At 38.0% G+C, this 22,196-nt stretch overlaps 2 protein-coding genes and 1 pseudogene across 2 annotated transcripts; 1 reads left to right on the top strand and 2 right to left on the bottom strand.

Annotated features, from left to right (window-relative positions):
- Positions 1-468: 468 nt before the first annotated feature.
- On the bottom strand, positions 469-5,670 carry LOC120205947 (probable phospholipid-transporting ATPase 4). The gene is made up of 11 exons (XM_039205697.1): positions 4,949-5,670; positions 3,420-4,861; positions 3,217-3,327; positions 2,846-3,122; positions 2,517-2,605; positions 2,332-2,416; positions 2,006-2,215; positions 1,808-1,933; positions 1,595-1,693; positions 1,300-1,491; positions 469-1,204 (listed from the first exon to the last, which is right to left on the bottom strand). The coding sequence occupies exons 1-11, from the start codon at positions 5,357-5,359 to the stop codon at positions 497-499; spliced, it is 3,750 nt and encodes a 1,249-aa protein (XP_039061628.1). The 5' UTR covers positions 5,360-5,670; the 3' UTR covers positions 469-496.
- Positions 5,671-6,295: 625 nt separating this feature from the next.
- On the bottom strand, positions 6,296-8,801 carry LOC120205948. The gene is made up of 5 exons (XM_039205698.1): positions 8,366-8,801; positions 8,119-8,229; positions 7,873-8,023; positions 7,118-7,386; positions 6,296-7,007 (listed from the first exon to the last, which is right to left on the bottom strand). The coding sequence occupies exons 1-5, from the start codon at positions 8,728-8,730 to the stop codon at positions 6,758-6,760; spliced, it is 1,146 nt and encodes a 381-aa protein (XP_039061629.1). The 5' UTR covers positions 8,731-8,801; the 3' UTR covers positions 6,296-6,757.
- Positions 8,802-10,260: 1,459 nt separating this feature from the next.
- LOC120205949 lies at positions 10,261-21,312 on the top strand (annotated as a pseudogene).
- The last annotated feature ends 884 nt before the right edge of the window (positions 21,313-22,196 follow it).

A 22,196-nucleotide genomic window follows, 5' to 3' on the forward strand; every position in this document is an offset into this window, starting at 1 on the left:
CTCTGCCTGTGCCAAGGCCAATTGGATTTGTCTGGTGTCTATTTGCTTTTGTAGTGATGTTATGGCTCCAACGCACCTGTATACGGGGTCACGTATCTGAGCGTTAGCCTCATAGACAACGCTGCCTGCTTTATCATTTTTATTAATGAGTCTTTGTCAAGTAATTTAAGTAATTAGAAGCTGTACGATAATTGATTAATGAATAAAACCACAACCATCCTGTTGACGTCCCGAGCACCAAACACCTTGTGCACATTAGCAAACTTGTGGGGTTCATCAGGCAGGGAAATAAGGTCAAGGACATTGTACATTCGATCAAACATATCTTTTGAAAAAAGAATAATGGTTATGTGATAATATTAATAAAAAATTATATTTAAATACTTAAAAAGCTTGTATTTAACCGATATGGGATTTGCTTATTAGCATTACCCACACGTACAATTTCCTGATATACAATGTTTGAATGAAATAAATGAATGGAGGAAACAGATGGTCATGAAAAGGGAGTTCTAGTTATTGATCTATATATGGGGCTGTTTGTCACACTTCTGTAAACTGACAATTTCTTCTGTTGCATCTGCTGACTGAATGACAAAACTTTTGCTTCAACCCTTGCTGAGAACCCAATGTTAGTGGATCTCTGTGAGTTCCGTTGCTCTCTCTCCCACATTTCATTGTCTCTCGCGTCATATTTCTTCAAGCATTTCTCCATTTCTTGGATGATATGGTCATCCATTGGATAAAACGATCTTTGGATTGTGATGTGTACGAAGTAAGGTAGAAGAGAAACGACGCCGACAAGCATCGTGATTGTCCAGTATAAGGGTGCCGGTCCGATGACTCCGATGAGGACTTGAAATGCGTTTCCCGATAGATTCGGAGGCAATGCACCATAGACTAGCAAGAAAATGTACCATAAAAGGATGCTTCCCCATATGGAGAGATGTTGGATCCAAGTGAAATGGTGGGTGATTAGAGCGATTTGACAATTGACTGTCCAGATCACACAGGTGTACGTTATAGCTCCGAGGGAATCAATGTCGACGACGAATCCGTTTCTCTGTAATGCGGTCGGGGAGAGTATGTAGATGTTTGCGAGGAAGATGACTAGGGAAGTAACCACACCGTTTAGTATCCACCCGATAATGCGGCTCCAGCTGAAGTGTACGTTCCTCGGCCCTTGCTGATAAAGTGCTGGAAACTGTTTCGGAAGAACCAGATAAAAGCTTGTAAGAAAAAATCTGTTAATGTTTCCGAGATGAAAGCCGTCCATGTTCGTATTTAGTTAGCGTTTACCTGCAAGCATATGTCCGACGAAACATCCTGCTCTAGGACACCTAACGCGATGACGGGCAAAGATGTCAACATCACATTGAACATTGTCATATACCAGTCATTATACAAGGCTTCTCCGGAGAAACTTGTGTATAGTTCATAGTAGAACAGAGTGAGGCCAAATGCAACATTCTTGTAGACAAAGTAAAGAACCTAAAACAAGTCCACCAGGAAAGGAAGATATAATTAAGTCTTGAATGTATGTGTGTGCATATATATATATACACGCACATATAGAGAGAGAGTAAATATGTACCATCTTTGATATTCTCTGATAACACCAATGGCCATGAACTATAAGCAACCTCTCCAAGAATCGAAACTGCGGTAGCGAGAAGTCACTGGCCATGACTGCCTGTTAAGGGATCATCCATGAAAACAGAACCGTTTAGCTCGATCTACGACGAACTGTATCTTTTCATGTTTATATCTCATCATTATATGCATATATCATTTTATCTTACATTACCTGCATTCCTTCCATACCACTGATCCCAACTCCTATATCAGCTTCTTGAATCATACCGACATCGTTTGCCCCATCGCCAATCGCAAGAGTTGTTCTGCCAGTGTATTGCTTTACCAATCGAGTGATCTGTGATTTCCGGTTTAAATTCAGTTAAACTCATACCTGAAGTGATATTGAACAATCACAAAATCGACATACCAGAGCTTTCTGTTTCGGGGACACTCGACAACATATGACAGAAGCACAGTTGACGGCTAACTGTAAGAACTCATCCTTTACATTCCCTCGTAAAGCAATTTCGAGAGCTTTTCCGTCTATAATGAGACCATATGGGGCCTCATTGTTTCCTTCTTCACACAGCAATTTGTATGAACTTTGAATTTGTTGCAAAATGTCTTCCTCTATTGCCTGCAAAGCTAGAAAAAGAAGCCACTGTCATTACCGACTCGACTAAAACCGATAGTGATCAGAAACAAGAATACGACAATCAACATAGATAACTTCCTTTCCAAGTTAACTTTTACCTTTACTTCCTTATTCGACTCAGCTTCTCTGCTCAAACTCAAATGGAATTGCATCATATCCTGACGGAGTAAGCTACAAGCGAACCTGCAGAATCGGGAAATACAATAGCAGCAGGATAGTTGACAAATACAACCAAATATTTACATCAACACCGAAAGATATTGAATCGTGTTATAAGCCTCACCCGATATTCACCGCCGTCTCCCTCTTGTCACCGGTAAGCAGCCATATTTTCAACCCTGCTTGGGCGAGTTTATCGATGCATTCCGGAACCTGTTATGTTCATAAATGGAATGAGCAGTAAGACCTTTAGCATTTTCTATATGAAGGATCATATTCCATGTACATGCCTGAATATATATCGAACATAATTATAGAGGCTAGACTGCAACCCTCTAATGAAAGCAGTTTGAATTTTCGGTGATGTTAGATGCATTTTCCATGATCTCTGCTACTCGAAATAACAGGACAAAATGTAGAAATATCGAAAAACGAGGGAGATAACTGACTGACCCCTTTTTGTAACTTGTCTTCGACAGCTACAACACCAAGTAAGATCAAATCCTTTTCGATCATTTCGGATGCTTGCTCTAGTAATTCTTCTCTTTCAGGACCAATGGTGGCCTTGGCTTGTGTAAATATTTTGTTCCAATGTTCATACTCGGCTGCCTCAAGTTCCCTATAGGCGAATGCTAGCGTGCGAAGACCGTCTTCTGCATAACTCGAAAGATGCAACGCTGTTGCTTGCTCATATGTCCTTCCATTATCAGCTAGTCTATCGAAAATTATGCTGAAAATCAGAACCAATGGGAAACACATGAGATTAACAGATACCTTGGTTTCGATCGATTATCGTTTTAAGTAATCCAAAGAGCGAGGTATACCTGTCTGCACCTTTGCAAAGTAGAAAAAATCGACCATCTTCATTGCTAACTATAACAGACATTCTCTTACGTGAACTGCTGAATTCCAACAGATTTAGCAGCTTGTATTCCCTGAAGATGACCTTGATATCATATTTTTGGCATTAAATTTGGAGGAAACTTATGGAAACAAAGTAAATGTTGTAAAAATAACACAATATTACCTCTCAACCTCCTTCATAGAGGAAGGATCAAACTCCTTAAGAACCATCAATGATTGAGTTCTTCTAAAAAACTGGAAACCGAACTCCTGTGAGGCTATAAGGAAAGATACTTCTTCGGGTGATTCTGCTTCATAACTTAGCTTATCGGTTATACGATTATCGTCTTCGATTGGTATGCCTGTATGACACAAAGCCATGACTCTAAAGAACATTGTGATATCAGATAAGTTGGGTACATGTATCCAGTTCTTGTTCATAAGCCTGTCATCTCTGAAGTTGAAACCCTTGATAACAGGTTCCTCGGTCTTCAAAAGCCTTGCATTCCCATTTTGAGCACTAAAACCAGATACCGAGAACTCGAATAGCTCGAAGCTTCGGGTTCCTCTATTGGTCTCGTCCATGCTGAACTCGAAGGGCTCGAAATCGGCATTCATCCTCATTGATGCAGCAAGGTCAACATCAGTTATGTCACCCCCATAGGATATTCCTGCAATTGAGCATTTCCTAAACTCCATCTGATTACATGTCAAAGTCCCAGTTTTATCTGAGAGTATCATTTCTACTTGGCCAAGTTCTTCATTTAAATTCGAAGTCCGAGCTTGAACCGACTTGCATGTCACTTCATCATACAGTTCTATATCTTTATCTATAAGCATTTTTTGTAAAACTTTAACAACTTCAATGGAGACGTATAAAGAAATGGGGATTAAGTAGCCATACAATATGAGAGCCCGTATGAACTGTAAAACAGCTGATTTTACCGGCTTTGATGGATTGAAGAAGAGATCATCATCATCATCATCTTCCGAGCTCGAACCATCCGGCAATCGAAGGTACCACCAATCAACCATGTCATGTTTCAAGAACAGTGAAGATCCAATGGAGGAAACCAATGAAACCAAAACAAGCATCGAGAACAGAATGTAGATAATATGATCCATTTTCCGCTCTATTCGGCTACGTTTCGACGGCGACCTTGTCGAGTTCCGTACTGCTTTCGTATCGTGTCCGCTGAAGATCACTACCCCATAGATGTAATCAGTGTTCCTGAGCTTCGAATCACGTAAAAGCAATTGAGAAGGACTCAACGGATATGATTCTTTCTCGAACTCTAACGTTCCTACAAAGGTGTAAAGATTCGGATTCGGATCCTCACAACGAACTTTGGCCTTGAATTGACTGAATTCTTCATCCTCATTTAAGCAAAGACTGGCTTCCAAACATCTTTTGATCTTTAGATTCGTTTCTCCATCAAGATTCATGGTTTCCACATAACAAAGACCATCTTCATAGCTGGAAGACAGCAAAAGGATGTCACTAGGAAAGTATTCATCTTTGTTAACCTTTACAACATCTCCTACACGAAGATCTTTCCACGGCTTATCCACAAACACTCCATTATTTAGATGAGCCTTCACGGTCCGATTGTTTACATCCAAATCCTGCAACAGAGTTTCAAATAAATCAGTCAAATTGTACAAATATGGATCAAGAAGACAAGAACAGTTGTTTTTCAAGCCAAATTTTACCTGCAAGAATCTATGCCAGTCTTCGATGGCCTCTTTAATCATGCTGATTCCAACCACAAAGATTAAAGGAACGATCAAGCTAGCCCGAGAGAAAGGAGCCAAAGAGAAGAGTGAGAAAACAGCTGCCAATAGAAAATAGAAGTTGGCCACTCTTCTGAACTGCTCAAAAAGTGCCCTTGGAAGGAAAGTCAGAACGTTGTACTTGGTTGTGGATATATTGTTGTAGGGATACTTGTAAGGCTTCTTCTTGTGCAAGTAAGGCTCATTGCAGAAAACGACCCGAGAGAACCCCGGCTGACCGACTCGATCAGCCGGTCGTTCTTCGGATGTGGAGGGTCTCAAGCAAGCAAAAGAATACAGTTTGCTCCATCTTATCTTCCCTTTCCTTGTCCTGGATGTTGCAGCTGCCATCTTCAACAAGTTCACACAAGGCAAAAGCCTAGAGAAATCATATAGATGTTTGGGGTTCAATGAAGAAGCTACGAATTCCAGCCATTGACAACAAAGATGTTATTAGGTAAATGCAAGCGATATTAAGACAAATAAACAAAATTCCATTGAAGTTTTGTCTTTTCTTAACTTTCCCTCAGCTTATGTGTTTTTTTTAATGTTTTAATATATTCTGTGTTGTGTCATTGAAGTTCATGGGGAGGGACTTCCAATGCTAGAGCTTGGACTTTCCTAGATCTAGCAGGCCCTCATTTAGCCGCGTTTCACGGATGATTGGAAACATTTTCATCCCACTTACACCTAGAAATGAGCATTCAATCGAATTGAGTCGAGTAAAAGTTCAAATTAAATAAATTGAAAGTCTTATTTTATAACTCAAATTGTATTTAAATTTTATTCGAATCAAGTGTAATTTTTTAATGTCTAGTCGAGTTTTATTCACCTCGGTTCCACCCTTTTAGTACGCCAAAATATGATTATTATACAAATCAAACCCTGCATTGCTGCTCACTTCAAAATACTCAAGGCGAATGAACGATCAGAATTGCCTCTAGATTCGAGAAATGAATCTTCGGAAAGGTCTTTCTTTTAACCGAAAACAACGAGTCAACTTTTCATCAAGGGTATCTTAAAAGCAGCCCTACAAGAATTAGCTTAATTATTGTTCAAAGCACGAAAAGAACAACATTAATAATTACTATGGGGTTCATCTGCCTCTAGATTCGAGCTTCCAGATGCATACAATTATATCATTCCATGTGTTATTTATTATGTTTCCACAATGTCAACAAACCCTTTTTTTAATCTTCAAGATTAAAATAATTCCATAGAATCATTCATTTATTTTCATATCTTCTAGAAACTGTATTATATCGACAATGAACAAACCCCTTTTTCAAGCTTGACAAATGAACAATCAACAGAATCGCCTGGTGAATCGAGCCTTTGACTTGGACTGTGTAATGGTTTATGTTTAACTGATATCGATTACCAATGCAAGTTGCAACTAAAACTTCCATGGGAAAACATCGACTTATACAAAGCACAAAGCCTGGTGAGTAGTTATTTATTTCACAGATTCTTCTGGCCTGCTTGCATTGATAACTAAAAACAATGGACATTAGAATAGAGCAGTGCACAACAAGGTAAGGGGCCGGCTTCAATTGCCGTCTGCAATAAGAAATCATAGCTACGATGCTCATTCGATTTGCTGGATAGCATTGTTGGCATGCGGCACTTTGGAAACATCAAACACGACTTGTCTTTTGCTGAAAATATTGGGATACAATTTACAATGTATATGTTTAGTAACCTTACATAGGGAATTTGATGGTAAAATCCCACAAATAGTATGTTATTTTAGCTCCCCAGAATCTGATTTGCCATTGAAGGAAGGTACTTCATCCATGAATTTCCATAGGATAATGACCTTGAAACATTGTCGTTTCCGAATTCGGAGCAAACAATCTTGGGACCATCATATTGAATGATCATACTCTTTTCGGTGATGTCTACTGACGCTGCTGGTTCCTTCACCAACCATGGATTTGAAAGCTTCAGATATCTGTTGTAGAGTGCTAATGCTATTGCGGGATTTCTTTCACTGCTCCTGCATATATATATATATAAAGGAATATTGTCATCTTTAATGAAGATTATTATGTTACAGTCGTAAGGATTTTCATCGGAAATATTGAGAGGAAGGGAAAAACAAGTAACCTGTCACTTAAATCAAGAACTTTACTCCACCATAAGACAGTCTCCAAAAAGTCTTCCAATTTCTTTCCATCAATCAAAAGCAAACTTAAGTCAGGCATACATGCATCCTTCTCATATGGTGTCATGGATATCCATGGCTTTGAGGCCGATCTTTGAATAGCATCCAAAACATCCGAGTTAACGTAGCTGTTTAGCCTTGTAGAGCAGTCCTCAGCGGCTGCAACGCCATGGGCGGTTAAGACAATTCCAGTTAGTTCTTCTATTCTTCCCTGCAATGGAAACAAATAGTCTAAATATTGTATGAACACCAACAAATGTGATCCCAAGCAGGAAAAACAGCCCAATGTAACTTTCCATCAGGGGCAAGTTAAGCATTGAACAACTAAATATACTGGTGAAGACAACATAGAATCCAGTTCTTCTATTTGCATCAGAGAATGCATGCACTCCGAGATGAACTGAGGGGTGCTGGGTACAGTAACACCCCTAAAAAATGCCAATTCTCATACAATTTACGCTTTTTTTCTTTATATTTTCTGTTGATGATCTAATTTTACACCCTTGAAATTTTCTAATTTTAAACCACCAAAATTTCTAATAAACTTTCTAAATTCTCACAGGGCATAAAATTTTGTATCCATTCATCCCTACCTGCAATCATGTTTTATAATGTTTCAACTTCTAATGCCTTTGAACTATATTAGGAATTTAATAATTCTAGCAGATATAAATTACATAGGAAGAGGGAAACCAACCAACAGAATTAGATTGGGGGAAACATATATGAATTTTCTTAGGGACTGATGAACACTTGGTATAATGAAAGGTGTTATTTCCTCGAGATTGAGACTGTCATGTTCTACTCCAGAAGAAGCCCTCTTAATTGCTTCTTTCACTTCCTCTTGCCTACATATTTTGACAATTTTAAATCAAGACATGAACTCTGCAAGTATGTAATAATAATAGTAAGAACTAAGAAGAGAAAAAAAACATTATCTCACCCATGAAGTTCAATGTTTGAATGTGGAAATAGAACTTTCAGCTTATAAAATGAAACTCTGTCTTTGTCCCCTTGTGGTGTAAAGAAATGAAAGTGAAGCAAGTCCGGAGATCTGGCAACAAGATATTTAGATAAAATTATAATTTGCACCTTCAAAGTTGCTCTTATAATCATCTCAATGGCCAATTTGCAACCCAGAAAAGCCCAGAGCGTGGAAACAGAGCAAATTTGATTGAGTAAACCGATACCTTGAACTCGAAAGAGTTGAGTTCGTAAAGACAGCCAGCACTTTAAGGTCCAAACATTGCATCCACGAAACGATGTGTATCATGCCGTCATCTTCATCAACGCCGAGTTTGACGGCGGGAGGAGAAGAGACGTGGGAGCTAAAAGCGATCCAGTTTCTGAGAGGGTCGGAGGGGTCACGGAAATGAGTAGCCGGCAAGAATTGAAGGAGTCCGAGGAAGATGATGAGCCCGAAGGCGAGAAAGTGAAGAACGGGTCTGGGATTCGGGTCCGGATGGATGGGTCCTGGATTTTTGGGAGTGGAAGTGAGTTGAGTTGGTCTCCTGTTAGTTGCAGATGATCTCCACGACATGTACGAGGAAGACATTGACTTTTCTCTTTCCAGCTTTTCAATGTTCGGACTTGGAAATCCCCCAAACTCTGTATTTCTGCCTAGTCACCAGTCAGCCGACACCTGGAAATTTTTATCGTCGGCCGCCATTGCCTAATATTTAAAACATCATAGTTCAATTTTTTTAATTAATCATTTTATTCGATCTATTGAATGATTAATTCAGTTCGAGTATTACAGAAGCAAAGGCAACTCTCTCAACCTAATTTGCTCCATTCATAAACGTCAAATCTCTGATATTACTTAAGAGACCTAGTACATTATCCCACTATACCTTTGGTTCAAATCTAATCATATTCTTTAAATTCTTATTTAATTATTCAATTTCAAAATTACTTTTCTGTCATTTCATATCTAATTATTTAATGATTTTATCACATGTTGTCTTTTGAATTTTATAAAAAAAAATCTTAATTTTTATTTATAAATACTCTTAAAATCTTTCTTTCTTTTAATTTTAACTTTTTTTTTCATTCTATTTTATTTTATTGATATTAGAGTATCTTCCTTCAAATTAACGGTACAAAAATAAAGAAAGAATATACAAATAATATATAATGATTTCACAATGATCAGATAATAGGAATTATATGGAGTATCAAAATTGTTTTCATTTGAATTTCGGATTAAAGTTATGTGAGTTTTAAAGAGAGCTTAAAAAAATTTAAATGATAAAGTGGTGAGGACGATAATACTAATTTGTGAGTACGTAGAGTGGTTGAAGAGACTTTGAAGAATGACAATGTTAACGACAACGTGAAATACAGATGAAACTTTAATAATTTTTAAGTTGTTGAGGAAGATGATAAAATGGGTTTTTTTTAAATGAGGTGGGTTTCGTGGAAGCAAAAAATAGTCTACATCGATACGTTGTTTTTAATTTAACGTCCGAACAATTAATAACGAAGTAATTCAAAAAATAAGTGATCAACTTGAAATTTTTTAAAATTTAATCACCAGAACAGAAATATTGTCAAAATTGAGTGACAATGAAAGTATAATTTATCCTATTTTATTTGATAATATATTATAGATATGAGTTTAAATAAACATAACGTCTGATTATTTATTAATTTAATTATTCATGAATCGTTTGTATGATATTCATTTATTAAACTAAGTAACGAAAATGAAAAAAATTATTATATTCATTTAAATATAGAAATTATGTTAATTGTTTTGTAAAGATTAAATCATGATTAATAAAATTTAATAATCATTATAATAATTAATCGAATTATTTAAGTTAAACAATATAATTAACCGACCCACAACCGTAAGTACCCTTAACTAACCGTGAAAATTTTTGTTTTAAAATTATCACAAAAAAAATTATTTTATAATTATATTTATTTAAATATTATTTAAATGTGCTTAAATTATTTCACAATAAAACAAAATATGATTACGGGCTTTATGGAACCCTAAAAATTAATATTTTTATCCAAACTCATTCTACAAATAGCCAAGGTTATGGGCTTTGCATCGACCCCTAATTGACCCGATTCAAACTTCAAACGAGCCAAGGTTTTGTCTTGGTACTGATCGAACCAACCCTTCTTCCCCTGAACTTCCCTCGGAAATTATGTAAGTTTTTCCATTTATTTTTCTTTCCTTTTCCAGCTGAATCACCGAAGTGTATTCACAATTTTATGTTTTTTTTCTTCTTTTGATTGTTTCTACAGGTCTAGAGTATGTGTGAAAAATCTACCAAAGCATGTGGCCGAAGAGCGTTTAAGAGATTTCTTTTCTCAGAGAGGAGAAGTTACCGACGCCAAGCTAATGCGCACAACGTACCTATTAACTTCCTCTTTTTTCTAAATATATATATATTTTAAAGTTATAGTTCATTGTTTCTTAATGAATTTATATTTTAATCAGCGATGGAAAGAGCAGACAATTTGCATTTATCGGGTACCGTACGGAACAAGAAGCTGCGGAAGCTATCAAGTACTTTAACAAGTCTTACATTGATACTTCTAGAATCATATGCGAGGTCTGCCCCTTTTTTTAAGAGAAAATCGCCTCATTGACCAAAAATGCCTTATAATATACGATTTTAACCAACTTTTTTTTGATTTGCCAAAATGACCAACAAAATCGCAACGCGATATCAAAACCGCAACGCGATTTAGAAAAGCGCAACGTTGAAAAGAAGATCGCAACACGATCTTCCAAGAATCGCAATGCGATTCATAAAATCGCAACGCGATCTTCCAAGAATCGCAACGCGATTCAGAAAATCGCAACGCGATTCAGAAAATCGCAACGCGATCTTCCAAGAATCGCAACGCGATTCAGAAAATCGCAACGCGATCTTCCAAGAATCGCAACGCGATTCAGAAAATCGCAACGCGATTCCAAGAATCGCAACGCGATTCCAAGAATCGCAACGCGATTCAGAAAATCGCAACGCGATTCCAAGAATCGCAACGCGATTAAGAAAATCGCAACGCGATCTTCCAAGAATCGCAACGCGATTAAGAAAATGAGTAAATTCTTTCAAAAGTTGTTGCATTTGTTTCTTTCTTAAGAATTTTCTCTAAAAAGATAGTATCCGCGCGGACGTGTCGAAGACACGTATTACCACGACCACGACCACGACCACGACCACGACCACGACCACGACCACGACCACGACCACGACCACGACCACGACCACGACCACGACCACGACCACGACCACGACCACGACCACGACCCGACCCGACCCGAGACGGCGGCGGCGGCGGCGCGCGAGAGTCCCCCTTGTTCTCTTTCACTCAACAAGGAAATGGGAAATCCAAGCCTTAAATACACTTCCCAATAGTGTTTCCAATACTATGTGGGATTGAGCATTACTCAACACTTCAAAGAAAATATAGCAATTTTTGTAGTATTTTCCCACTTAATCCATATCTAAAAATATTAAAACATTTTATCAAGAGAATTAAAAGAGTTGTAGATATCTACATTTCAATTCAAACTTATACATATAGTTTTAATATGATAAAATGTTTTAATATTTTTAAATATGGATTAAGCGGGAAACATGCTACAAAAATTGCTATATTTTCTTTGAAGTGTTGAGTAATGCTCAATCCCACATAGTATTGGAAACACTATTGGGAAGTGTATTTAAGGCTTGGATTTCCCATTTCCTTGTTGAGTGAAAGAGAACAAGGGGGACTCTCGCGCGCCGCCGCCGCCGCCGTCTCGTCTCGGGTCGGGTCGTGGTCGTGGTCGTGGTCGTGGTCGTGGTCGTGGTCGTGGTCGTGGTCGTGGTCGTGGTCGTGGTCGTGGTCGTGGTCGTGGTCGTGGTCGTGGTCGTGGTCGTGGTCGTGGTCGTGGTCGTGGTCGTGGTCGTGGTCGTGGTCGTGGTCGTGGTCGTGGTCGTGGTCGTGGTCGTGGTCGTGGTCGTGGTCGTGGTCGTGGTCGTGGTCGTGGTCGTGGTCGTGGTCGTGGTCGTGGTCGTGGTCGTGGTCGTGGTCGTGGTCGTGGTCGTGGTCGTGGTCGTGGTCGTGGTCGTGGTCGTGGTCGTGGTCGTGGTCGTGGTCGTGGTCGTGGTCGTGGTCGTGGTCGTGGTCGTGGTCGTGGTCGTGGTAATACGTGTCTTCGACACGTCCGCGCGGATACTATCTTTTTAGAGAAAATTCTTAAGAAAGAAACAAATGCAATAACTTTTGAAAGAATTTACTCATTTTCTGAATCGCGTTGCGATTCTTGGAAGATCGCGTTGCGATTTTCTTAATCGCGTTGCGATTCTTGGAAGATCGCGTTGCGATTTTCTTAATCGCGTTGCGATTCTTGGAAGATCGCGTTGCGATTCTTGGAATCGCGTTGCGATTTTCTGAATCGCGTTGCGATTCTTGGAATCGCGTTGCGATTTTCTTAATCGCGTTGCGATTCTTGGAAGATCGCGTTGCGATTTTCTGAATCGCGTTGCGATTTTATGAATCGCGTTGCGATTTTATGAATCGCGTTGCGATTTTATGAATCGCATTGCGATTCTTGGAAGATCGCGTTGCGATCTTCTTTTCAACGTTGCGCTTTTCTAAATCGCGTTGCGATTTTGTTGGTCATTTTGGCAAATCAAAAAAAAGTTGGTTAAAATCGTATATTATAAGGCATTTTTGGTCACTGAGGCGATTTTCTCAAAAACTGGGAATTGTTTTCCATAATTAATTGATGTTGTTGTATGTAGCTATATAAAACAAAAGATGGTATAATTTTTGCAAATTGAGTTGATTCTGAAATGTATAAGAAGAAACTAATCTTATTTTGCTTTCTTTCAGATTGCGCGCAAAGTAGGGGACCCGAATACTCCTCGTCCATGGAGTCGGTATTCTACAAAGGAACAAGATAATTTGGCTGAAATTGGGAAAAACAAAGCTGGGACTAAAATTTCTGGGAAAAAGGATCTTGAAAACGGTGACAATGATGACCCACAACTTCAGGAGTTCCTTCAGCTTATACAGCCGAGGGTTAAGTAAAAAATGTGGGCAAATGACATTGTACTCGACACCCCGGTAAATCAGAATAGCAAAGCTACTGAGAAAAAAGGTGTAGCTGAGAAGGAAAGCAGAAAGACATCGGCTTCGGTAAATGTTGAATCAGATGAAACCGACATTGCATTGGATGAAAATGAAACCAAAGCTTCAGACAATGTTGCTCATAATGAGGTCATTTCGCATATGGATTATTTCAAGAGTAGAGTGAAGAAAGATTGGTCAGATTCAGAAAGTGATGACGGTGATCAAAATGGAAAACAAAATTCGAACTATGTTATCCAGGATCGGATTCAAGAAGGTTCATCCAAAGATCTTGATGGTGAAATCCTTGATCCAGGCAACCCATCTTCAGGTGGGAAAGATGATAGAGATGAAGTCCTTGAGAATGGTCGACTTTTTGTTCGTAACTTGCCATATACTGCAACGTATGTTTTTGTACACAGACTTTCTTGGTTTATCTTTTTTTAATTGTTATTAAGGGCATTTCTTAGTAATATATCCATCTCTTGATTATCATATGACAGTGAAGATGAGTTGACGGAACTCTTTAGCAAATTTGGTGATCTCTCACAAGTCCATCTTGTCATTGATAAAGACACTAAGCGATCCAAGGGAATTGCATACATTCTTTACGAGGTTCCAGAATGTGCAGTCAGGTATTATATTAACTTGTTTTAGTGGTGGTTTTGGCACTTTAAAATTTGGCGGAGATTGATGTGAAGGCTTGTTAAGACATACACGCCTAAAGCTCATAATTGAATGTAGGAGAAGTACTTATTCACGTTCTTCTGCTAAGTCCTATAAATTTCTGGTTCCACATATTGGATTAAGGCTTACATAAGACGAATGCTTGTTTAACTGTGCACATAAATTCTAAGGCTTACCATACATTGTATAGTAGAACTTCTGGGTCCAAGGTTAAATGAATGCTGATCCTCTTGGCCCGTTCATTCTTAACCTATTATCTTTACTCTTGTTTTCTGATTTCGCTAATATAAAAGCAAATCTGGTTGTTCAGCCTTTAATGTTTTTACATATTTTTGGGATGTATTAATGCTTTGGAATATGATATACCATACCTGATTTATTTTTGCAGGGCTTTAGAAGAAGTGGACAAATCAATTTTTCAGGGAAGATTATTGCATGTGCTGGCAGCAAAACTAAAAAAACCAGCAGACAAGTAAGCATTATCAGTAAAAATCAATCACTATAGTCTTTTAGGCTTCAAATTAGCATTGCTTCCCATATATTATGGTCATTTATCCAATATTTATTTCTCTTAGGATCGATGATTCAGCTAACCAAGGTTCAAAAAGTTTCAAGCAAAAGAGGGAGGACGAAAGGAAGGCATCTGAAGCTAGTGGGGATACAAGAGCATGGAATAGTCTTTTCAATGCCCTGATACAGTATGTTATATGGAATAGTCTTTATCGGATCATAATCCAGTGCTACTAGAAGAAGATGTTGAGAATTGGGGCCCTAAACCCTTTCGGTTTTTTAATTACCTTTTAGAGGAAGAAGGGTTTGATGGGGTGGTCCAGAATTTTGTTAACTTGTCTAATGGTCGAAGGGGTCTGTTTAGCATCCTGCAAGGTACTAAAAATGTGATTAAACAGTGGTCCAACAAAAATCGTTTGGGGATTTCTGATCAAATTTCAGCCTTGGAAGTTAGGATTAATGCATTGGAGTTGAAGTCTCAAGGTGGGGGGCTTTCTCCACGTGATAGGGATCAACTTTTGCTGATGAGGTATGAACTGTGGATTTTGCATAGGAAGGAGGAGAGTATTTGGCTGCAGAAGTCTAGAATGAAGTGGATTAAGGATGGGGACAGGAATACGAGGTTCTTCCATTTATGCGCTACTAATAGAAATAGAGTTAACGCAATTTCGGCCTTGAAAGTGGATGGTGTGTTAATTGCTGATCCAAATCAGATTAGAACTGCTATTAAGGATTTTTTCAAAGTAAATTACAATGCTAAGTCTACTTTAGAGGTGGGTGATATCAACTTGAATTTTGCTAAATTGTCTTTCGAGCAAAAAGAGGGTCTTGAGGTTGATTTCTCGGAACAGGAAGTGCGGGATGCGATCTTTTTTTCGGATAGCGCCAAGGCACCCGGTCCGGATGGGTATACTATGGGTTTCTTTAAAAAATTTGGAATATCTTGAAGGATAAAATTATGAAATTTGTCCGTGATTTCCATAGTGGGAGGGAATGGGAACATGGGGTTAATCACTCCTTTATTACGTTAGTCCCAAAGAAACTCAATCCTGAGGAAGTTGAAGATTTCAAACCTATAAGCCTTGTCGGCAGCTTATACAAAATTATTTCTAAGGTGCTGTCGAAACGGCTTGCTGCTGTTATTAAATATTTAATTAGTCCCTCGCAGTTTGCCTTCATTCCGGGTAGGCAATTGCTTGACTGTGCTCTTTTGGCTAATGAAGGCATTGATTATTGGAGGAAACAGGGGAGATTTGGAGTTATTTTCAAAGTTGATTTTTGCAGGGCCTATGATTCTGTTGAATGGCCAATTCTCTTCAAACTTCTGAGGGGTATGGGTTTTGGTGAAAAATGGATTTCATGGATGGAGTGTTGTGTTTCTTCAGCCTCAATCTCGGTATTAGTGAATGGGTCTCCAACTGAGGAATTTCATATTACTAAAGGTTTGAGACAGGGCTGCAGTTTGTCCCCTTTATTGTTTAATATAGTTGGGGAACTTTTAAATCTAATGCTGAACAAGGCTGCTGATCTGGGTCTTTTTGAAGGGTTCAGTATTGGCAGGTGCGATAATTCTTTCCATCTGACTCACCTTCAGTTTGCAGATGATCTTATATTATTCTGCAAAGACTCTCCTACTCATATCCTTAATATTAAGAGAGTTTTGAGGATTTTCAGTGTGATGTCAGGGCTACACTTAAATCTGTCCAAAAGTAATCTGTATGGCATCAATGTGGATGAGGTTAGATTATTAGAATGGGCTAGGATGGCGGGTTGTGGAGTGGGATCTTTTCCTATGACTTATCTTGGTTTGCCGCTTGGTTCAAAGAAGAATTCAGTGGGTATGTGGGAACCGGTGGTTCAGAATTTTTACAAAAGATTAACAGGCTGGAAATCTCATTCTTTGTCGATGGCAGGGATATTAGTGCTGGTTAAGTCTGTGTTGTCCAGCTTGCCGATATTTTATCTATCAATTTTTAAAATTCCTGTGAAGGTCATGCAGAAATTGAACTCTTTAATGGCGAATTTTATTTGGGGTGATGTTACAGCGAAGAAAAAGGTTCACTGGGTGAACTGGAAAACTGTCTGTCAACCGTTTGAAGGAGGGTTGGGAATTTTAGATCTGAGGTTGATTAATAGAGTTTTGCTTGGGAAATGGGTATGGAAATTTGCAAATGATAAAAACAGTCAGTGGAAAAAGATGATTTGCTGCAAGAGCAACGTTAGTAATCTGTCTCTTTCAATAATGAAGGTTGCTTCTCCTCACGATTCTTGGATTTGGAGAGCAATTTTAAATAATTATGTCAAAAACGATGAGGTTGGGGAATGTTTGAGAGCTAATTCAAAGATTCACATAGGCAATGGCAGATCAATTGTTTTTTGGCATGATGTGTGGATCAACGACTCAACCTTAAAATCACAATTTCCAAGAATTTTTGCTTTATCGGTTAATAAGTTGGGGACAGTAGCTGAGTTTGGTGGTTTCGTGCAGAATGTTTGGGCGTGGAACATCCAGTTAAGAAGATATTTACTCGACTGGGAACTGGATCAGTGGATTGCATTAATGTCCTTGATTGAAAATGTATCTTTGTCGGATTCAGTGGATGATTTTCTTGGGTGGCCGGGGAAAGGTGATGGCCTGTTTTCGGTCAAGTCATGTAGGAGGTCTTTTTATAGCAGTTTAGAAGGTTCGTTCGAGTGGAATAAGTGGGTTTGGGCTGGTTTGGCTCCTCTTAGGGTGGAAACGTTCCTTTGGCAGCTTTGTCATGGTAAAGTGGCAGTTAGAGAGGAGTTGAAGAAGAGAGGTATTCCTTTGGAAGACGGTCTTTGTCCACTGTGTCAATTGCGTGAAGAATCTGTTGAACACCTTTTCTTCTCTTGTGTGGTTGCAGGGGAGTTATGGACCAAATTCCTTAGGTTATGGGATATTTCTACTGCTCTTCCTCAAGACCCCATTTCACTTTTGTGTTCTTGGTCGTTCCTAAGGAAGGATTCTAGCATTTGGAAGTTCATCCCAGGGGTTGTTTTATGGTCAATTTGGAAGGTTAGGAATTTGGTTGTTTTCGAAAAGTGGAAGGTCGACACTTCATCTTTGTTCTTCTTCGCCAGATTTAGATTGGCAAAATGGTTTCTTGCTAAATATCCTTTGGTTAGTATCAACTCTGACAATTTAGTTGGGGATCCAACGCTTGCAGATAAGTCTCAGTACTATCATGTCCATGAGAAGGCTATTTGTTGGACTCCACCGCCTATAGATATGTTCAAGCTAAACGTTGATGGGGCGGTAAGAGGGGATAGGTTGCAAGGTGGTATAGGTGGGATTTTAAAAGATTCTACCCCGAGTACCTTAGCCACTTTCTCTTTAGCGGTAGGGCCTGGAACTCCTATTTTAGCAGAGTTGAAAGCTATTAAGGAAGGGATTGTGTTTTTCTTCTCTTCGACATGGGCTAACAAGGGAAGATTAATTATAGAAAGCGACTGTAAAACAGCAGCGGATTGGATTTCTAATCTAAACTCTGCACCAATTTTTTTCAGTTCGATGGTGGAGGAAATTGGGGCATATATTTCGGCTAAGGATATTGTTTTGAGATTGATTCCTAGGAGTTGCAATGTGGAAGCTGACAAGTTAGCTAAGGAGGGGATTGGTTGATTGCATCAAGTATTTTGTGGGAATGTTTTGTGTTGGTTTTCTGGCCGATCGGTTACAGGCCAGACTAAGTTCAGGTCGTTGTAGAATTGTACAGGGTTGGTAGGCCTGTTTGGGTAGTTGTTTGTTCCTGGTTATTTTGGGAAATGCTCTTGGATGTATTTTATGTATTTTATTATGGTTAATAAAATTTTTAAGGCACTCTTTTCCCTCTTCCGCTGATTGATGAGCTTCTATACAAGCTCATACAATCAAGAAGGGGGTTTTTAATGAGGCCTTCAATTCCTATCAAAAAAAAAATCCTTGACGGTTTCATTATGTTTTCTGAACTTAAAGGATGTTCTAGACTTTGCCATTGACATGAAAATGTTGTTATTTGTAAAAGAGCTTTACTGGTCTTGCACTGCTTTTCACACACTTCAGCACTATACTGTAATCTTACCAAGGGATATGAAATTGTTTTACTGAACTAACAATCTCTTTTTCTCTTATCAGGGCACTGATTATAGTAGTCTTACTTTCATCTTTGGCAATGCTTTACTGAAGTGCTCCTATGTCTCAATTATATTGTTATTGTATCATTGACCTCTCTTTAATTTTCTTGTGTTAATAGGTTGTTGAAAACATTGCTAGGAAATATGGTGTGAGTAAGAGTGAGTTACTTGATCGAGAAGCAGATGATCTAGCTGTGCGAATTGCTTTGGGGGAAACTCAAGTGATATCGGAAACCAAAACTGCCCTTACAAATGCTGGAGTAAATAACTCTTCTTTGGAGGAGATTGCTGCTGGTAAAATGGATGGCAGAAAAAGGAGTAATCATGTTCTGTTAGTAAAGAACTTGCCATATGGTTCATCAGAAGGTGAACTAGCTAAGATGTTTGGAAAGTTTGGGAGCTTAGACAAGATCATTCTCCCTCCAACAAAAACTTTGGCCCTGGTATGCATATATGTTCAAATTATATTTTTTATATAGATTTTTGGTTCAGGGTTATACATTTGGAGAGGTAAGGGAGTTTTTTTGTTTTTTCTTGTAAAATTTTTGGTGTGGAAACATGTAAATTGTGAAGAACTGATTTCGCGATATGATGCTGTTGCAAGGTGTGACTGTTTTATTCTTTATTGATGATTTTTGGTGCATGGTATTTCAGGTTGTTTTCCTAGAACCAGGTGAAGCTCGAGCAGCATTTAAGGGTTTAGGATACAAACGTTTTAAGTGAGATTTCCCCCTCTTTTAGACATTAGTTTAATCCCTTTACTGCATTTCAGAACAATAAAGTTTTCTTTGGAGGCTTATTAATTTTCAAACTATCTCCTGGAGTAAGCTAATGTATTTGATTTTAGCTGTATTTAGCTACTTGCTTAAACTTGGTGGTTCTTAACCTCAACTGTTCATTCTGGATGACTTCATATATGTTTGTTAGGCACTATAGTGGCTCTTATATTTTTTAACCTTTCAAGTAAGCTGGAATTAGTATTCATGGAACCCGACTTTGGTGTTTTCCGTTAATATAGGGATGCTCCTTTATACTTGGAGTGGGCTCCTGACAATGTTCTTAATAAGAGTTCAGCTTCTGTGGGTGACAAAAAGAATGATGCAGCTGTTGGTGAACATGATGTTAAGAGAGCAATTCTAGAGCAACATGTGGAAGGAATCTCAGATGCAGACATTGATCCTGACAGAATTGAGGTTCAGCATATGATATGAGCTTTTTCTTTCCTTTTGCCACTTCTCTTTCTCTGATGTGATAAACTATTTGCTTTGATTACTTATCGTCACTTTGCTATTGCAGTCACGATCCCTATTTGTCAAGAACCTTAATTTTAAGACTACCGAAGAGAGCATGAAGAATCATTTCACTGAACTTGTAAAGGAAGGAAGACTAAAGAGCATCAGGGTAATCATTTGGGTATTCTGGATGTTGTCTGAATCACAGTCAAATATTGTCCACCCTTGTGGATTTGACATTTTCTTTGGCAGGTAAAAAAGCACATGAAGAATGGAAAGCATGTCTCAATGGGTTATGGTTTTATCGAGTTCGATTCAGTAGAGACTGCAACAAATGTTTGCAGAGACTTGCAGGTAATTACAACCAAGATCAGCAGGTTCAAAAAGCATAGTTTCAACCGCTTTTCTGATACCTTTCTTTCTTTTAGGAACTATTTTGGATGGGCATGCTCTTATCTTGCAACTTTGTCATGCCAAAAAAGAACAAGCAGTGAAAAATGTTCAGAAGGATAAGAGTTCAACAAAGTTACTTGTAAGAAATGTAGCTTTCGAAGCCACAGAAAAGGATCTAAGACAGTTATTTAGCCCATTCGGCCAGGTATTTTTTTTAATTTTGTTTGTAAATCTCTACATGGTAAGTTTAGGATAGTTTATAAATTTACATTGGATTAAGGACTACATCTTCCCCCATTCCTTAGCAAACACTAGTTGTCACCATTATATTTTTTATATAGGCCAGTGCTGTAATATTTTTGAACTATATAGACCATGAGGTTAGAGTATATACTAGTCTACATTGCTTGGAGTTTCTTTTTGAAGCTTGCATGGTAAAGAACTTAGGGAGATGAAGCTCGAGGAATTTGAACCAGCTTTACGTTGATTTTTTAAAAAAACTGAACTTGGTATTACTGTTCTGGATACTGAATGTTTTATGTTCCTCTGCTTGATCCGAGTTTTCCTTCCAGCTGTTCAGATCAAGAGCTTAAGGTTACCAATGAAGTTTGGAAACCATAGAGGGTTTGCGCTTGTGGAGTTTGTTACTAAGCAAGAGGCTCAAAATGCTCTTCAAACACTTTCAAGCACCCATCTTTACGGTCGTCATCTGGTAAGTCATGCCCCGTCTTTAACAGCCTTTCAAATTCATGTCTCAGCGACAACAACATAACTGCCATTTATAAATTTTAGGTGCTAGAAAGAGCGAAAGAAGGTGAGAGCCTAGAAGAGTTACGGGTTCGAACAGCTGCACAATTCACCAATGAAGAAAATGGGTATCAAAATCCAGCTAGATTATCAAAGAAGAGGAAGAATGGGGATATCTTCGATGATGGCGGGAAGAAGTTCGGAAAGATATCCGATTAGCACTTCAAATGAAGTAAGCATGAGTTAGAAGCTACAAGCTAACGTCAATTTTGTAGGCCTCTTTCGCTTTTCGTGTATTTTTCGTATTTAATTTGAATGAGATGAGCAAAGTGTAAAATATAATCTATAGATACAATATTAATTTAAAGTGTAACTGAGATTGTTTTGAACCGTTTTAGGCATTAAAATAGCGGGAAAATCTCACGTGCGGTAGTCTTAATATACGACTAAGGAAATACGTTATTGATTTTGTTATTATTTTTTTAACAAAATCGGTGAAAAATTATCGGAAATATTATTATTTTCAACGGTTTTATTATTATAGGGCGTTTTATCGGTTTTGTTAATATATCCGATAAAACGTTATTTAAAACATTATTTTTTCTATTGGTTTTGTTATTATTGAACACTTTGCCGGAAATTTAAAAAATATTAATATTTTAGATAAAAATAAAAATATTTTTAGATAATATTTTACCGGTTTTGTTAAAAAATATAATAAAAAATTAATAACATATTTCTTTAATCGCATATTATAGTTATATGATAAAACTCTCCTGAAATCACGTTCAAAATAATATTATTTTAGTGAGATATCTATATCGACAGTCGTCAATCTAATCTTTGGTATCATATCAGATGTATCTGATCCCTAACACACCAATCAATCTATACTACAGATTCCCAGGTATTACAAAGAACAACAATATTCGTAAGCTACCTCTTGGGCATTGTTGTGTTTGTTCTTCTAATTATCTCATGGGTGACACCAGCAGAGCATATCAAGGGAATAATCAGAACCGCATTGCACCCTACAATTCAAATTGACCAACACACCCCTGAAGAATATTATTGTAGGTTCACTAGTTTTAACTTCCTTATTTTAGGGCTTAACAGGCTTTTACGTAAAAACTTAAATTCATGCATTTTAATTTGATTTGATTATATGACGTCAAATTTCTTTAAAAAAAAGAAGTTTAAATTTTAATACATTTTGGGGAAACAG

Source organism: Hibiscus syriacus, unplaced genomic scaffold (assembly GCF_006381635.1).
Source record: "Hibiscus syriacus cultivar Baekdansim isolate YM2019G1 unplaced genomic scaffold, ASM638163v2 tig00013285_pilon, whole genome shotgun sequence".
NCBI classification, from domain to species: Eukaryota; Viridiplantae; Streptophyta; class Magnoliopsida; order Malvales; family Malvaceae; genus Hibiscus; species Hibiscus syriacus.

What these genes read in the sequence shown, in the direction of transcription:
- LOC120205947 (XM_039205697.1), bottom strand. Translation starts at nt 5,359, where the DNA reads ATGGCAGCTGCAACATCCAGGACAAGGAAAGGGAAGATAAGATGGAGC. An exon ending in GAGACGGCGGTGAATATCGG is followed by an intron (nt 2,417 to 2,516) that starts GTGAGGCTTATA and finishes CCGATTCTGCAG; the next exon opens with GTTCGCTTGTAGCTTACTCC. An exon ending in CGTCGGACATATGCTTGCAG is followed by an intron (nt 1,205 to 1,299) that starts GTAAACGCTAAC and finishes CTTCCGAAACAG; the next exon opens with TTTCCAGCACTTTATCAGCA.
- LOC120205948 (XM_039205698.1), bottom strand. Translation starts at nt 8,730, where the DNA reads ATGTCTTCCTCGTACATGTCGTGGAGATCATCTGCAACTAACAGGAGA. An exon ending in TCAAACATTGAACTTCATGG is followed by an intron (nt 8,024 to 8,118) that starts GTGAGATAATGT and finishes CAAAATATGTAG; the next exon opens with GCAAGAGGAAGTGAAAGAAG. An exon ending in GTTCTTGATTTAAGTGACAG is followed by an intron (nt 7,008 to 7,117) that starts GTTACTTGTTTT and finishes ATATATATGCAG; the next exon opens with GAGCAGTGAAAGAAATCCCG.